The sequence below is a fragment of the Salvia splendens genome, chromosome 20, assembly GCF_004379255.2.
Source record: "Salvia splendens isolate huo1 chromosome 20, SspV2, whole genome shotgun sequence".
Lineage (NCBI taxonomy): Eukaryota > Viridiplantae > Streptophyta > Magnoliopsida > Lamiales > Lamiaceae > Salvia > Salvia splendens.
The window spans coordinates 2,400,746-2,419,274 of NC_056051.1; the positions used below are offsets into that span (position 1 = coordinate 2,400,746).

The 18,529-nt window shown below is 36.9% G+C and overlaps 2 protein-coding genes and 1 pseudogene across 2 annotated transcripts; 2 read left to right on the forward strand and 1 right to left on the reverse strand.

Moving 5' to 3' along the window:
- The first annotated feature begins 1,336 nt into the window (after positions 1-1,336).
- On the forward strand, positions 1,337-7,051 carry LOC121782758 (beta-galactosidase-like). The gene is made up of 19 exons (XM_042180703.1): positions 1,337-1,763; positions 1,855-1,950; positions 2,026-2,138; positions 2,234-2,300; positions 2,397-2,489; positions 2,597-2,740; positions 2,922-3,010; positions 3,130-3,235; positions 3,325-3,412; positions 4,000-4,118; positions 4,200-4,364; positions 4,459-4,634; positions 4,726-4,835; positions 5,176-5,285; positions 5,421-5,531; positions 5,615-5,725; positions 5,812-6,017; positions 6,106-6,442; positions 6,543-7,051. Exons 1-19 carry the CDS (start codon positions 1,608-1,610, stop codon positions 6,651-6,653), a joined length of 2,508 nt encoding a protein of 835 aa, XP_042036637.1. The 5' UTR covers positions 1,337-1,607; the 3' UTR covers positions 6,654-7,051.
- Positions 7,052-7,197: 146 nt separating this feature from the next.
- LOC121782745 lies at positions 7,198-9,106 on the reverse strand (annotated as a pseudogene).
- A 2,088-nt stretch (positions 9,107-11,194) lies between these two features.
- Positions 11,195-18,354, forward strand: LOC121782747 (beta-galactosidase-like). The gene is made up of 11 exons (XM_042180692.1): positions 11,195-11,548; positions 15,301-15,456; positions 15,538-15,702; positions 15,796-15,971; positions 16,063-16,172; positions 16,514-16,623; positions 16,759-16,869; positions 16,953-17,063; positions 17,150-17,355; positions 17,444-17,780; positions 17,881-18,354. Exons 1-11 carry the CDS (start codon positions 11,195-11,197, stop codon positions 17,989-17,991), a joined length of 1,947 nt encoding a protein of 648 aa, XP_042036626.1. The 3' UTR covers positions 17,992-18,354.
- The last annotated feature ends 175 nt before the right edge of the window (positions 18,355-18,529 follow it).

Sequence of the window (18,529 nt, forward strand, 5' to 3'; positions counted from 1 at the left end):
AAGATGAGCAATCCAAATAATTTGAAATCTGAGGAGAAACTTTTTGTTCAAAAATTTCAATAATCAATAATTTTTCTTGACGGAATTAAAGAAAAAAAAGTGAAGCGATGAAGAGAAGAAGCTCTATTGAGTTTGATGTCGTAAGTTGTTCGTCTTGTAGAATTGTAGTCTCATCATAATTAAAGTGTTGTGAATTCGAATCTTATTATTGCTTTTAGATCTTTTATTTATGCATTTCAAAGAATGTAGATATTAGTATAAGTAGAAAAAATAAGAATATTTTGCAATAATTTTTTTCCCTTTTAGAATATCTTCGAGATGTCTAAAAAAACACACTTATAAATAGATATTGCAGTTTACTATTCAGTGTCTGATTCTCATTTTCTTAAAGTAGGCTAATGAAGGGTGATATTTAAACTAACCCATGAGGCCGTGACACATGATTTTAAATATTATGGCAAGCTGATTTATTATTATACACTAACAAACCAACAAAAGAATGCACTAGTGTGTTCATTGCTTCTGTCAGAGCATCCTCAATCATTTAAACTTAACTAAAATTCATTTTAATGAAATTATCACATCAATATAATTTTACTTCAATTTATACTAAATTTAAATTTAAAAGAATAGTCTCTAGATTTATTCTTTTTTTTTAATTTACAAAATTTAAAAAAAATTGGGTTTGTGTTTAGTGTAAAACGTAAAGATATGTATTTTTTCCCTAAAAACCGAAAAAGAGATTGGTTTTATTTATCCTATTTTAAGTTTTAGTTTGCCCTTGGATATGGTCTTAAGTACGCATATGTGTGCTCCAGCGAGTCATTGAGCACGTCATACTAACACGTCTATTCATTCATGTTAAAAGCACAAGTTTTGTGCTAATTCTGAATACGTTAACCATTTTACTTTTTTATAATTTGAAAAAATCATAATACTATTTAATATTTTAAATCTTAATTCTCATTTAAATGGCCTATCGTCAATTTTTCACAACTCCATTAAAATTAGAGAAAAAAAGATCAAATCTATTAATGCAGAGTGAAGGTAGTACTACCAAACATAATCATGGATCAAATGGATCAAATGCTTAGAATCAGAAATGAACTTTACTCCAGATAAATTAACAGTTTAACTAGACCAAATTCCTCACACCCCAAATTTGAAATCGAAACAAAAAGTGATGATAAAAAAAGTTACCTACATATAATAAAATTTGCTAATATGGTCTGAATTGAATTTGGTACATTGGGGCCCATCTCGTTTCGATCTTTAACATTTTTCAAGTCTATAAAAGCAGAGGAGGCAGATGCCAGTTTCAAAATCCCACATTTACTGCAACAAAACAACAATACAACCACAACATACAAATATACACTCTGCCTAATTTCTCACTCATTCTTTATGACTCCTGCTTGAGAGGGAATCTAAGAAAAAGATAAAATCAAAGGGAGGCCAAGTTGATGCCTGCCATATTTTTCATGGTTTTTAAAGATTGAATTTTTTTTGTTCCATTTCGTCCAAAGGGAAGAATATAGGAAGAAAAAAAGTGGGTGTTGAGAAAAAGGGACATTTTTTAGTAAAGTTTCAAATTTGTGAAGGGCATTATGATTTTAAAGATTGCATTTTTATTTGGTGTGTTGGTTTTGCTGAGCTCTTGTGGCAAAGCTTCTGTTTCGTATGATCATAAGGCCATTTCCATTAATGGGCAGAGAAAGATTCTCATCTCTGGCTCCATTCACTATCCAAGAAGCACACCTGAGGTATTTTCTTTTGAATTTCTTCACTCTCTCTCTCACACTCACACACTCACTTTAAAATTTTAGTATTAACCTTTTTTATTGGGAAGTGTAGATGTGGCCGGATCTTATTCGGAAGGCTAAAGAAGGTGGCTTGGATGTAATTGAGACTTATGTTTTCTGGAATGGGCATGAGCCTGAGCCAGGAAAGGTCAGTTTTGTCTTTCCATCTTTTTGGAAAGTTTGTTAGTGAAGTATTGGTTTCAATTATGTTTGCTTTTTGTAGTATTATTTTGGAGGAAGATATGATTTAGTGAAGTTTGTTAAGCTGGTGCAACAAGCAGGCCTTTATGTTAATCTCAGAATTGGACCCTATGCCTGTGCTGAATGGAACTTTGGGTAAAAGTGCAATTGCAATTTCACAGATTCTTTTTCTTCTTTTATAAGCATAATAATACTGTATTTATTGTTTATATTGTTTGGTTCAACTTCAGTGGCTTTCCAGTTTGGCTTAAGTATGTCAAAGGCATTAGTTTCAGAACTGACAATGGGCCTTTTAAGGTTTGTATACCAAATATTTTGACATGTGAACTTTTACTTTTGTTATGATGAAATCATTAATTTATTCTTGTGTGATTTGTGTTCCCATCTTGAAAGGCTGCAATGCAAAAGTTCACTACCAAGATTGTTAATATGATGAAGGCTGAGAGGTTGTATCAAACTCAAGGTGGTCCAATTATACTGTCGCAGGTTGTCCAGCTGCTCTGTTGTACTTTTCCATTTTCTTGTTTTTATGCACCAGTTTATTCACAGTACTCAAAAAGTTGAAAGATTTGTTTTTTATGTTGCTGTGATAGATTGAAAATGAGTACGGACCAATGGAGTATGAGCTCGGTGCACCTGGCCGTGCTTATGCGCAGTGGGCAGCCAAAATGGCAGTGGGTCTTGGCACTGGTGTTCCATGGATCATGTGCAAGCAAGACGATGCCCCCGACCCTGTTGTAAGCATTTGACCTTTATTTGACATAATTTAACTAGATATTGACATCTCAACATTACCTTTGAATAAACTATTATGCATAGATATTCTGTGTTTCTTCTATTGGACTTAGATACTCGATAATAGTTTTATTGCACATGTATTACCTGAATCTGTGTTTGATGTTATCTTTCGACATGCAGATCAATACGTGTAACGGTTTCTACTGTGACTATTTCTCTCCAAATAAGGCCTATAAGCCCAAGATATGGACTGAAGCATGGACTGGATGGTAGGTTTCGAGCTAGTCTTGTGACGAGATGTTACAATCTTACGAAATTTCATTTAGTTCAAAATATCACTATTTTTGTAGTCACTTGAAATAATTTATTGGTGACATGTTTTGTACAGGTTTACTGAATTTGGCGGTGCAGTTCCATACCGACCAGCTGAAGATTTGGCGTTCTCGGTTGCAAGATTTATTCAGAAGGGGGGCTCCCTCATTAACTATTACATGGTAAATCGATCGCAGAAGAAATTTTGTGGTTAATTGCAATAAATCATGGATATGGCTATATATATCTGACAATTTTCGATTTTTATCAGTATCATGGAGGAACGAACTTTGGCAGGACAGCCGGTGGTCCATTTATTGCCACCAGTTATGACTACGATGCACCACTTGATGAGTACGGTATGCATTCAAAATCAGATCCACCCTTTTATTTATTTGGTTATGAGTGAATATTTATTTTAATGGTGCATGCAGCCATGCCTGATGTCTCCTAATATTCTGCTGACAGTGACCATCTAATTTGAAATGAATAAAGTGGGAGTTGACTAAACCTCTACTTAAATATTACTTCTGCATCTTTCTTACTGCCAATTCTATTTAGTTACCTGCAATATAATTAGTCTGTGATTTTTCTAACAAATAGATCCGATATATACGACAAAAATATTGGATTTTGTTTTCCATTCGTGATGACAAAGTAACGTAAGCAACCTTAACAGAGACATGGATGTCTTGTTTAAAACTTACGGACAAAAGTTGATTAGGACGTGTATCCATACAATATTCGTTTCCCTCAAGGTAGCCGGTTGTATCTGCTTCGTATCCAAAAGCCCCTGTCTCTTAGCTTTTGTCTATACTCTATCGTAAGATGTTGGATTTTTCAATGATTTTTTGCTGTCACTATCATAAAATTGCTGCGCTTCGTTTGACATGCTATCTTTCCAAAATGACGCGCAAAGCTAAAATTATGTATCGTTTTTGTGTAGGGTTACTGAGGCAGCCGAAATGGGGTCATCTAAGAGATCTGCACAGGGCAATTAAACTCTGTGAGCCAGCTCTGATTTCCGGGGATCCGACTGTCATGTCACTCGGACACAACCAAGAGGTTTGATGTTGTTTCCTTTTCTTAATCTGACTGAAATCTTGATGGTAAATCCTGACACGAACATCCATTATTTTTATGCAGGCTCATGTTTTCAGGTCGAAAAATGGAGCTTGTGCAGCTTTTCTTGCAAACTACGACCAACATTCATATGCAACTGTCTCCCTCTGGAATAGGCATTACAACTTACCTCCTTGGTCCATCAGCATCCTTCCCGACTGCAAGAACACTGTTTACAACACGGCGAGGGTAAGGATAAAGATCATTTGTATGTTTATTCGCATTTTTTTATGCTTTAAGGTGAATTTTAATAATCATACCGTTTTGAATTTTCCACGTCAAGATTGGTGCTCAAAGTGCACAAATGAAGATGACCCCTATCAATAGAGGATTTAACTGGCAATCATATATTGAAGATACGGCATCATCGTATGATGAGCGTTCGTTTACACTGGTTGGATTAAGGGAGCAGATCAATACAACCTGGGATAAATCTGATTATCTGTGGTATACTACAGAGTAAGTGCACATGTAGCTTTTGTTAAAATGGAGTTCGATTTCTTTCTTGACTTCTTGTACTTAACTTTCCTCGCTTGTTGCTAATAACCAGTGTGAGGGTCGATTCTCATGAAGGGTTTCTGAAAGGCGGCAAGTGGCCTGTTCTTACTGTCAATTCTGCTGGCCATGCCTTGCATGTATTCATCAATGGTCAATTATCAGGCAAGTTATCCAACTTGCAATAAACTCGACAATCTTTATCTATTGAATTTTGGTTAAAATTGATGCCTAAGGATCGGAACAAGTGAATGCTCGACTGAAGTTAATATCTCCATTTACCCCAAGCATTTTCTTCACACCCATCCAATTAGATTTTAAATCAATGCTTATGATTCCGATCAGGTTTCTCCATTTCATGTTCAGACTCTTGTATTTCATGAAGCCTAACACCTGCCATTTCGGCTTTTGAGGCTTCATTTTGGTTGATTTTAGCTCTAAGAAACATCTAAAAGGATAATTATGAATACATATTTACTCGCCACATATTTGTAAGTTCTTGCAGGAACTACCTATGGAAGTCAAGATAGGCCTAAGTTAACTTTCAGTAAAGGTGTGAATCTAAGAGCAGGTGTTAACAAAATCTCTCTCCTGAGCATTGCGGTTGGGCTCCCGGTTCGTCTCCTATTCCCTTTCTCAACTACATCCAAACATATACACTATGATATATTGTTGAAGAAAATGGGTTTTTTGGATTATTTGTTCATACTTCATAGTCTTGATATTCTTATCTTTCAATGTTTTTCTCAGAACGTGGGGCCTCATTTCGAGACGTGGAATGCTGGCGTCCTAGGCCCTGTTTCACTCAGTGGCCTTAACGGAGGGAGAAGAGACTTGACATGGCAGAAATGGACTTACAAGGTGATATTTTTATCATTTCAACACCCTCTTTTCATCATTTAGTTCTTTCTCCCCCTCATTTGCTTCGTGGCTTTGGTGGACAGGTTGGTCTGAAGGGGGAATCTCTAAGTCTTAATTCTCTCAGTGGAATCTCGAACGTTGAGTGGGTTGAAGGATCCTATGTTGCACAAAGGCAGCCATTAACATGGTACAAGGTGAGTAAATTTTGCTTAGAGAACTTTGGTGCTTTGCTCAGGTTCGTGTTAGGTAGGTTCATCTAAGCATGTTTGGCTGTTGACAGACGACTTTCAATGCTCCGGGAGGAAACGAGCCCTTGGCTTTAGATTTGAACACGATGAGTAAAGGTCAGATATGGATCAATGGTGAGAGCATCGGGCGCTACTGGAATCAGTACAAAGCATCCGGCAGCTGTGGTGAATGCAACTATGCCGGTTGGTTCAATGAAAAGAAATGCCTAAGAAACTGCGGCGAAGCTTCTCAAAGATGGTAATTCAAAAATCTTTGTGCAACATCTGCTTGTTCGTCTAGTTTTAGATTCGTCGATCAAACCGAGATTCCTAACTCTAGCTTACAGGTACCATGTTCCTCGCTCGTGGCTCCGTCCAACTGGCAATCTTCTCGTTGTCTTTGAGGAATGGGGAGGTAATCCAAGCGGCATCACTCTAACGAAACGAGAAGTAGCAAGCGTATGCTCGGACATATACGAGTGGCAGCCAACCCTAGTGAACTATCAGCTACAAGCATCAGGAAAAGTGGACAAACCGTTGAGGCCCAAAGCTCACCTCTCTTGTGATGCAGGGCAGAAGATCTCATCCATCAAATTTGCTAGCTTCGGAACGCCTCAGGGCTCTTGTGGCAACTTTCGACAAGGAAGCTGCCACGCGTTCCATTCCTACGACGTTTTTGAGAAGGTACTCTTAAATCTCCTCTCTATGTCATTACTACTAGATCTTATTGAGATGTTTCTTGAACTAATTTTCAACTTCTCCTTACCCTAACCGGGTTTTGCAGTACTGCATCGGCCAAACTTCTTGCACGGTGCCCGTGACACCCCAGATCTTTGGAGGTGACCCATGTCCAAGTGTGATGAAAAAGCTCTCCGTGGAGGTCGTCTGCAGTTGAGTGATTATGAGACGCGCTAGCTGCCGTGGTGCAGGTGTTCGTCGTGCTTTAGATGTGATTGTTTTTTCTTGGGGGCTTTGGTGAGTGAAGTTGTGCATACATACAACACACTGTCAAGTCCAGAGCCTCTGAAGATTTTCTAGGTAATCATTTGTATGTATATAGCTATACTTTGATTTTTCTGCAAATGTAATCACGGAGATGGGATGGAGTGTGCGTCGAGACGACAAAGTGAGTCCGCGCACACGTTCATCTCTTCGTGCTTCGACCAAGATGCAAGCTACCTTTGCTTTGCAAGATTTGGAGATTTGTATGTTTGAATGTGAATGGAGCAATTATTCATTGCTTCACTTCTCTATAAAATATTTTATGGAAGATACAACTTCTAGTTGATAAAATGCTCTCTTGTAGCTTTGAATTAGAACTATTACAAACAAATCTTGACTAAATTTCATATTTTATTTGGGCAATTTGCAATTCCTAGAAGTAGATTACATTCAAAACTACAGAAGTCACATTTTGGAAAATATAACATAATTCCACTTCACTCAATCTTCACGGATGAATAGATCATCCTGACAAACCATAAGCAGGCGTAGAAGCCGGCTGAGCTAGTCACAACGTAGAAAGCGCACAACACGATAAATATATAACCTGCGTACCATATCCCACATACCCGCATTACGATCTACACTTAGCGAAGAAGTAGAAAACTGAATACACAAGAAGGTAGAATGCAGAGGAGACACCATTCAAGAAGGCTCTCCACCACCACTTGTAGTCTTCACTGCACAACTGCAGATAGCAGAAGACCACTGCTATTTCCGCGCACAATATCATCAAGACAACAAAGATTACTAAGAGGAAGCCGAACAGAAAACCCAACTGGTTCATCCATAGGTAGGTCTGGATGAACTGAAGCTCAATGAGAACCGATACAAACGGAATAATGCCTCCCACTAGTATAGAAATGACAGGTCTGAGGTACCATGGCTGTTTAGGAATCTTTCTTGGGATTTTACAGGTTTCCAAAATAGCCACCAAGAAACACTAATGGACCTGAAACTCCAAACCACAGGATAGAAAGTGCAAGCACTGTTTCAAAGGGTACGCCCGAAGATAACATTTCACCCCAAATGAGAGTTCTTACTGCAAAAGAACACTCAGAGAACAATAACGGGGAGGAGGAGGGCTGTTTTCAAGGCACCCCTCTTCCAGTCTGTGGTCTTGAACATTTTGTGGAGATGAGAAGAGGAATAGCCACCAAAGAAGCTCATGAGAAGCCATGGCAGTCATGAGCCATCCATGGTTGAAATAGGAGAAGCAGCCTAGCAACACAAAGATCATTGTCGCAAGTGTCGTCCCAAGCGTCTGAAGTTCGGATCCTGCACAGACGCACACCACTTCCACATTCAAAGGTGGTCTGAAAACATCGCTATGGACCAGCTTCCACCCCGTTTCTTCATGAGCTTCGTCTTTGCTTTCCAGTTGATCATAGCTTGCAATGCCCTTGCGCAGAGTCCGTATCATGATCATTGCCACTGTGCCACAGAGGAAGAGCATGATCAACAAGGAGTTGGCAATTGAGAACCAGTGGATTTGTCCATCATTGACCAAGAGGTAGGCATCCCACCTTGATGCCCACTTGATATCACTCTCCTACACCGGAGATTTGCTGAAGGATGATTCATATGGAAAAATAAAACCATTCCAAAAATCAAGAAAAGAAAAGGAGATACCTTGTAGGCAACATCATATGAAAATATGATATCTGCGCCTGCATAAATTTCCTGTAGAGAAACACCACCACCCTTTTCAAACATGTATCTGTTGCTATTGTTGCATGTCGACACATTCAATCTATTAGTATTATCCCACTGGACCTCGTGCTTAATGCTGAAGGAAAAAAGCAATGCATCAAATCCTGAAGGAATGAAATAATAACAGTCTTTGAACAAGTCCAACAACACAATTAAAAAGGTAAACTGTTAGGAGTAACTTCAAACCCCACAATTCTAACAGAATTCACTTCTTCATCTCTATGATACATCACTTTGAAGCTTAAGTGATTATTGATATAATATGGATACACTTCATCAGTCTGCAAAAGAAGGTACACTCATACACACATTTGGTAGTTGCATGATATCACGAATACATGAGTCTTCAAGAAAAGTAACAAATTAAGATACTAACCCTGATTGTTGACGGCCTGCAGTTTTTCAAGTAGTAATAGTCATATGGAAGAAGTGTCTTTGCAGATAACAGCTTGTTCACTTTCACTTGAAGTCCATCACCCTGTTGAGAATGCACAAACTTACAAACACAAAAGTTGCATAAAGCTGATTAAGTGAATTCATTAAGCAAAAACCACTAGAAGAAAAAATTAATGACAAATCAGCCAATTTTACAATTAGCTGATCACACATGTATGAGATCATTGCATCTGCCATATCCCCTTGCTCTTACTTTTCTAGTTTGCTTTAGTAGGATTTGCACCTTTATACAGTACTATATAATTAAACTACCAATCAAATGATAAAACAGATTTAATAGGTAAAACCATACATATAAAAGGAAACTGCTGCCCACGATCAATTCACATAACAATTTAACAGTAACTAAAATTTATATATGTGAAATATATATTGATTAGTAATTATTTTTCTTTTTGATCCTTTGTTGCATATTTTTCTTTATTTGTACTTCATCTGTCATTGTGGTAGAAGCGTTTCATTTTAAACACTCGTTTTGCAAAAATAATAATAAATAATTAAAGTGAAGATAAAGTAAATTAAGAGAGATAATAAAGTAGAAAAGACTCTTATCTATATCAATATCTCTCTTACTTTATTTTCTTTTCACTTTAACTACTCCCTCTGTCCCGGCTAAGATGATACGTTTCTTAGTCGACACAAGATTTTAGGAGTTGTTAGTTAATGTATTTAATTGAAGATATAAAAGGTGGGTGTAAGTATTAAATGAAAAGGGAAAGAAAGTTGAATATTTTAACTATGGTGAGAAACTGTGATTGTGTATATTAATTGGAGAGAGAAAATCACCAAAAATAGAAATGTGTTATCTTATTTGGGACAAACTAAAAAAGAAAATGTGTTATCTTAGCTGGGACAGAGGGAATATTTATTATTATTTTCTAAAACGAGTGCTCAAAATGAAACGCATCTACTATAGTGGGACGGAGTGAGTATTTCTTATTGTAATGTACACCTATATGTAAGCATACAATTTATTTATTCCATTCATAACCGAATTTAGAACTGTATGAAATTTTTTGTCGATGGTAAAATGCTTCATTTAGAATAATATGAAAAAACGCATAAAAGATATAACGTTTTATATCTTTTATTAAACATTTTTTTTCTGAAATATAAATATAATTATACAATCTTTATTATCTGAATTAATTATACAATCTTTATTATCTAAATTTTTTTAATTCATTTTTCTCAAGAGTTACATGAAATAACATGGCAAGTGCATAGCAATAATAGTTGGAAAAATGCAAGACTAAGTCCAAGTCAACTTCATATACTACTGTGAATCTCTCTTTCTTGCCTGATTAATTTCTCTTTCACTTCCTCCTTTTTGCACCACACATTCAAACATCTTGTGATTTTCTCTTTCTAGATCTACAAATCTATTCAATTTTAATCTCAGCTCAGACGTTCACATCTCTCAGGTAACAATTCTCATACTTAATTTACATCTCTGCTTTTATTTGTTCGTTTAGAATTTAACAAGATCTTGCTAATATTCCCGGAAATGAAAGTTTTAATTTCTTGAACATGTAAAATGAAGGAAATTTTGAATAATTATCGTAAACTCTAACAATCATGCTTGTAGATTGCTAGTGCTTACTATCATGCTTAACATCGTGCTTGTAGATTAATAGTGCTTAGCATCATTTTGAATAATTATGGTAAACTCTGAAATCTTGCTTTGTTCATTACTTGCAAATTCATTTTCGGACTGGATAGATGCTTGCTAGAAAAATGAGTTGTAGCTATTTTTCTCATATAATAATTCTTGTTTTTGGTTTATGTTTACTCAAGGAAAAGCAAAGTGGTGAAAATGTTAAGCCGGGTTTTAGAGTCGATTTTGACAAAGCTGGGAGAGTCATTTTTGTCAAAGTTGGTGGATCAAACGGCGGATAATGCACACAACAATGTGAAAAGTATAAAGGACTTTGAGCTCATTTTAAAGGCTCTGCAGAAAAAGTTGGAGTCATTGTGTGCTAAGGCATCTGATGTTGAGGAGGAAATCAAGAACTCAGAGCGTTCTGGTCGAAAGAAAAGGAAGCGCGAAGTTGAGGAGTGGTTGGAAGAAGTGAGGTCCGTTAAAAATCAAGTTGTTGAGTTGGGGACTAAAGTGGAATCTGAAGGATTTATTGTGAGATTGATTGATGGAGGGTTGCCAGCTAAACTAAATGAAAAGGTTGACTTGCTTGTTGAGCAAAGTCAGAATTTTGGTGAACTTGCCCATGATGTTTGTGGAAGTGGGGGAGATTCTTGACAAATGAGATGGTTGGTGAAGCTTTTAATGAAAATTTGGAAACGATTTTGAAACATTTGGAGAGTGGGCAAGTGTCGAGCATTGGTATTCATGGTATGGGTGGTGTGGGCAAAACGACACTGGCAAAGCACATTCACAATCAACTCCTCCAAGACCCTCAGGGACGTGTGATTTGGGTTACAGTCTCTCCAGAATTTAGTGTTACGAAGTTACAAGATAAAATAGCTCGTTTCATAGGTCTGGACTTTGGGGGTGAGGATAATGAAGACATAAGGGCAGCGAGACTCCATACAACTTTGTCTGAGATGAAGAATTCAGTGCTGATATTAGATGATGTGTGGGAAAATATTGATTTTTTAAAGGTTGGATGTCCCGTTTCTGTCGAGTGTTGTAGGCTGATTGTAACCACTCGCTCCTTAGAAGTGTGTCGTCAAATTTGTTGCCAAAAAGTGATTCCAGTGCAAACTCTACATCATCTTGAGGGGCGAGAGAGCAGTGGCGTATCCGGGGCGTAATTTGGGAGTTTTTTTCATCTGAATTGGTACTTATGTTTTTGCTGAATAATTTGTACGACTGAATAATTTGTCAACTCTTTCTTCTTTCTATCCTATTATCTTTTGATATAAATATAAGGGTAAATTGCTTCAAATGTAGTCAACTTTGCAAATAGTTTGGTATTTCCCGTAAACTTTAAAAGTTGCATGAAAAGTCATGAACTTTACCAGGTGTTGCAAATTTCCCGTACGACCCGACCCGGTACATTTCTGGCAAAAACTAATCCTACGTGGCTCGCCGGAGGCGTGACATGGCAAAATCTCCGGCAGAACAATAAAACGACGTCGTTTTTTAGTTTCAATTAAATTAAAATGTATATCAATTTAGGGTTTATGTCTCTTCTCAATTCCCGTAGAGATTTCAACTCTTTCTTCTCCATTGCGCATGTAACTGGTCACGATTCGTCAATCTACAATCCCATCGTGTTTCCTCCACAGGTAGGGTGGCGATTCCTCCATCTACCGTCGCGATTCCTCACGATTTCTCCTTCAATCAAATACGAGGTTAGATTTAATCAAACCAATGAATTTGATTTACGAAATCTGGATGTATGTCTATTCGAAATCGATTGTTGGATCTAGGGTTCGATTTCTGGTTGGGTTTTCGAATATAGGGTAGGGTTCGATTCCGATTCCGATTCGATTCAAACTCGAATTGAAGCATGAATTCGAAATCGATTTGTCTATTTGTTTGCAGATTTGTTTACTTGTTTATTCGAACTCGAATTGAGGCATAAAATAGATTGTTTGCAGATTTGTTTATTTGTTGTGGGTTGAATTTAGGTTTGCAGATTGTTTGAAATCAGATTTGCAGGTTGAATTTAGGTTTGCAGATTCAAAAATCAGATTGTTGCAGATTGGGTTTTGGTTGAATTTAGTGGTTGAACAAGTTGAATTAATGTTCAGATTTGCAGCTTTGCATTGACGATTTGAACATAATGTTGAGTCTCTTTGATGATTTGTTGTTTGCCACTGTCCAACAGCTATAATTTGAGCGTAATTTTGATTTGATTTAGAATGTCCACATCGTCGCATAATTCGAGCCATAGAAGTTGGCCAAGGCTAGAAGTCGTGGTTTGTAATCACGAAATTGAAGCTGAAGTTGTTACATCTAAGATGGATGCCAATCCAGGACGACGTTTTTATCGGTGTAGCACTTGGAAGCATGATGACTGCAAGTGAATTTGAGTTTTTTGAGCAGTGAGTTTAGTTAGTAAATTAGGGGAAGGGAAACGAAAATTAAAAAGAAAGAAAAAGTCATTTAATGCATAGTCAACATCCTAATCATCCGCCACTTCAGCATAAAATTTACACGTCAGCACCCGGATGGCCGGGATACCCGACACGGGAAATCGGCACCCAAATGTAAAGTTCATGACTTTTCATGCAACTTTTAAAGTTTACGGGAAATACCAGACTATTTGCAAAGTTACGACTTTTGAAGCAATTTACCCTAAATATAATTTAGATAAACAATATAGGATTATATCACATTGAATAATTATTGTAACATAAATTGCTAAATAAATTGCATTACACGTGTTATTTATTGTAGAGTTTTATTTTAAAGATTATTTAAGGAGTACTAAATATAATTATCACAATTTATATATTCACATCGCATGAATTTGTCGTAAAATTGTTAGTTTAACTTTATTATAAAAAGTGTTATTTGTACGTTAAAACATGCAATTTAAAAATCGAATAGTATTTAAAGATGTACTAGTATTATTTAATGAGTTATATAATTTTGTCTTATATTTCGCACACCCCTGAATCAAATATTCTGGATACGCCACTGCAAGAGAGCCAATTATACATGGAGAAATGCTTATGCAGAGCTGAATGAACGTGTTTCACTGAATGATGGCATGGGATACGGAGATGTTTATAAAGTATTGAAATATAGTAGCGAGTAAGTAGTAACAATAGTATAATTACTTTTTTTATCTCTCTCTTACTTTATTAATTATATATTAATTTTCGTGTCATTTTAAATATTTATATTTTTATGGGACGAAGAGAATTAAAATCATGATACTTCGCAATTGATAATGGAAAATCAAATACAAACACAAGGCATGGAACTTTTGAGAGGTGGGACAAATATACGGGATTCCTTCAATCCCTCGTCCACATTTCAATTTAATATATTATGTCATAGGAGTATGTGTTGGGACTCCATTTACTCTTTACTATCATAGTGTACAAAATATGAACTAATTATGAAATTTTTGTGCCAATATAAGATAATGATATACTTTCTGTACCAATATAAGTAACAAACTTTTTTGTACTTTAGATAGGTAAAGAATGGAAAATATTAAGATGCATTGTGTATAATTTTTTTTATATGATTTGTGCAAACTTCAAATTTTTTATATTAATATAAAAATAAGGTAAAATATTTTATACTCTTTCCATTTCATAAAAAAATATTTGGAGCGACATGAGTTTTAATGCATAATCGATAAATAATACGAGGTATATAAAGAAAAAGTTATTGAAATATCGTAATGGAGAATGAAGTCCACCTCATTAGTGAGAAAGAAGTTAGCATAAAAAAAACTATTTTTTTTTATTAAATTTACCAAAATTGAATACCTCTCTATTTTTATCGAACATAGGAAATACTATTATTTATGTAATTACCCTAATAATGTAACATTACTTTTGGAGAATTGCAAAATTGCTAGACATAGTCAAGTCAACTTCATATATACTATTGTACTCCTTCCGTCCCTAATAATTTGTTACCACTTGATCTAGCATGTGTTTTAAGAAATGTAATAGAAAGTTAGTTCGAAAAAATTAGTAACATATGTGCCCTACTTTTATATATTAGTTTTATAATAAAATATAGGTAAAAATGAGTTAGTAGAATATGAGGTTTATTACCAAAAATGGTAAAAATAAAAAGTGACATAATTTTTAGAGAGAGACAAAAATGAAAATAAGTGATAAATTTTAAGAGATGGAGAGAGTAGTAATTTGTTAATCTCTCTTTCCTGCATTCGAGTCAAGTCAAGTCAACTCTCCTTTTTGCTCGATCATATCTTTACATATTGGAATTATCTCTTTCTAGATTAACAAATCCATTTGACTCAACTTATTTTAACACAGTGATCATCTAAATTTGAAATGAATAAAGTGAGAGTTGACTAAACCTGTATTTAAATACTACTCCATCTTTCTTACTGCCAATTCTATTTAGTTACCTGCAATATAATTAGACTGATTTTTCTAACAAATAGATCCGATATATACGACAAAAATATTGGATTTTGTTTTCCATTCGTGATGACAAAGTAACGTAAGCAACCTTAACAGAGACATGGATGTCTTGTTTAAAACTTACGGACAAAAGTTGATTAGGACGTGTATCCATACAATATTCGTTTCCCTCAAGGTAGCCGGTTGTATCTGCTTCGTATCCAAAAGCCCCTGTCTCTTAGCTTTTGTCTATACTCTATCGTAAGATGTTGGATTTTTCAATGGTTTTTGCTGTCACTATCATAAAATTGCTGCGCTTCGTTTGACATGCTATCTTTCCAAAATGATACGCGAAGCTAAAATTATGTATCGTTTTTTGTGTAGGGTTACTGAGGCAGCCGAAATGGGGTCATCTAAGAGATCTGCACAGGGCAATTAAACTCTGTGAACCAGCTCTGATTTCCGGGGATCCGACTGTCATGCCACTCGGACACAACCAAGAGGTTTGATGTTGTTTCCTTTTCTTTCTCTGACTGAAATCTTGATGGTAAATCCTGACACGAACATCCATTATTTTTATGCAGGCTCATGTTTTCAGGTCGAAAAATGGAGCTTGTGCAGCTTTTCTTGCAAACTACGACCAACATTCATATGCAACTGTCTCCCTCTGGAATAGGCATTACAACTTGCCTCCCTGGTCCATCAGCATCCTTCCCGACTGCAAGAACACTGTTTACAACACGGCTAGGGTAAGGAAAAAGATCATTTGTATGTTTATTCGCATTTTTTATGCTTTAAGGTGAATTTTAATAATCATACCGTTTTGAATTTTCCACGTCAAGATTGGTGCTCAAAGTGCACAAATGAAGATGACCCCTATCAATAGAGGATTTAACTGGCAATCATATATTGAAGATACGGCATCATCGCACGATGAGCGTTCGTTTACACTGGTTGGATTGAGGGAGCAGATCAATACAACCTGGGATAAATCTGATTATCTGTGGTATACTACAGAGTAAGTGCACATGTAGCTTTTGTTAAAATGGAGTTCGATTTCTTTCTTGACTTCTTGTACTTAACTTTCCTCGCTTGTTGCTAATAACCAGTGTGAGGGTCGATTCTCATGAAGGGTTTCTGAAAGGCGGCAAGTGGCCTGTTCTTACTGTCAATTCTGCTGGCCATGCCTTGCATGTATTCATCAATGGTCAATTATCAGGCAAGTTATCCAACTTGCAATAAACTCGACAATCTTTATCTATTGAATTTTGGTTAAATTTGATACCTAAGGATCGGAACAAGTGAATGCTCGACTGAACTTAATATCTCCATTTACCCAAAGCATTTTCTTCACACCCATCCAATTAGATTTTAAAATCAATGCTTATGATTCTGATCAGGTTTCTCCATTTCATGTTCAGACTCTTGTATTTCATGAAGCCTAACACCTGCCATTTCGGCTTTTGAGGCTTCATTTGGGTTGATTTTAGCTCGAAGTAACATCTAAAAGGATAATTATGAATACATATTTACTCGCCACATATTTGTAATTTCTTGCAGGAACTACCTATGGAAGTCAAGATAGGCCTAAGTTAACTTTCAGTAAAGGTATGAATCTAAGAGCAGGTGTTAACAAAATCTCTCAGCTGAGCATTGCGGTTGGGCTCCCGGTTCGTCTCCTATTTCCTTTCTCAACTACATCCAAACATACACACTATGATATATTGTTGAAGAAAATGGGTTTTTTGGATTATTTGTTCATACTTCATAGTCTTGATATTCTTATCTTTCAATGTTTTTCTCAGAACGTGGGGCCTCATTTCGAGACGTGGAATGCTGGCGTCCTAGGCCCTGTTTCACTCAGTGGCCTTAACGGAGGGAGAAGAGACTTGACATGGCAGAAATGGACTTACAAGGTGATATTTTTATCATTTCAACACCCTCTTTTCATCATTTAGTTCTTTCTCCCCCTCATTTGCGTCGTGGTTTTGGTGGACAGGTTGGTCTGAAGGGGGAATCTCTAAGTCTTAATTCTCTCAGTGGAATCTCGAACGTTGAGTGGGTTGAAGGATCCTATGTTGCACAAAGGCAGCCATTAACATGGTACAAGGTGAGTATATTTTGCTTAGAGAACTTTGGTGCTTTGCTCAGGTTCATGTTAGGTAGGTTCATCTAAGCATGTTTGGCTGTTGACAGACTACTTTCAATGCTCCGGGAGGAAACGAGCCGTTGGCTTTAGATTTGAACACGATGAGTAAAGGTCAGATATGGATCAATGGTGAGAGCATCGGGCGCTACTGGAATCAGTACAAAGCATCCGGCAGCTGTGGTGAATGCAACTATGCCGGTTGGTTCAATGAAAAGAAATGCCTAAGAAACTGCGGCGAAGCTTCTCAAAGATGGTAATTCAAAAATCTTTGTGCAACATCTGCTTGTTCGTCTAGTTTTAGATTCGTCGATCAAACCGAGATTCCTAACTCTAGCTTACAGGTACCATGTTCCTCGCTCGTGGCTCCGTCCAACTGGCAATCTTCTCGTTGTCTTTGAGGAATGGGGAGGTAATCCAAGCGGCATCACTCTAACGAAACGAGAAGTAGCAAGCGTATGCTCGGACATATACGAGTGGCAGCCAACCCTAGTGAACTATCAGCTACAAGCATCAGGAAAAGTGGACAAACCATTGAGGCCCAAAGCTCACCTCTCTTGTGATGCAGGGCAGAAGATCTCATCCATCAAATTTGCTAGCTTCGGAACGCCTCAGGGCTCTTGTGGTAACTTTCGACAAGGAAGCTGCCACGCGTTCCATTCCTACGACGTTTTTGAGAAGGTACACTTATATCTCCTCTCTATATCACTACTACTAGATCTTGTTGAGATGTTTCTTGAACTAATTTTCGACTTCTCATTACCATAACCGGGTTTTGCAGTACTGCATCGGCCAAACTTCTTGCACGGTGCCCGTGACACCCCAGATCTTTGGAGGTGACCCATGTCCAAGTGTGATGAAAAAGCTCTCCGTGGAGGTCGTCTGCAGTTGAGTGATTATGAGACGCGCTAGCTGCCGTGGTGCAGGTGTTCGTCGTGCTTTAGATGTGATTGTTTTTTCTTGGGGGCTTTGGTGAGTGAAGTTGTGCATACATACAACACACTGTCAAGTCCAGAGCCTCTGAAGATTTTCTAGGTAATCATTTGTATGTATATAGCTATACTTTGATTTTTCTGCAAATGTAATCACGGAGATGGGATGGAGTGTGCGTCGAGACGACAAAGTGAGTCCGCGCATACGTTCATCTCTTCGTGCTTCGACCAAGATGCAAGCTACCTTTGCTTTGCAAGATTTGGAGATTTGTATGTTTGAATGTGAATGGAGCAATTATTCATTGCTTCACTTCTCTATAAAATATTTTATGCAAGATGCAACTTAGTTGATAAAATGCTCTCTCGTAGCTTTGAATTATAACTATTCAATGTGTGTGGGCATATGTTAGCACTAAGTCAGAGTTGAGGAAATCCTTTCTTGTTACAAACAAATCATGACTAAATTTAATATTTTTTGGGCAATTTGCAGTTCCTAGA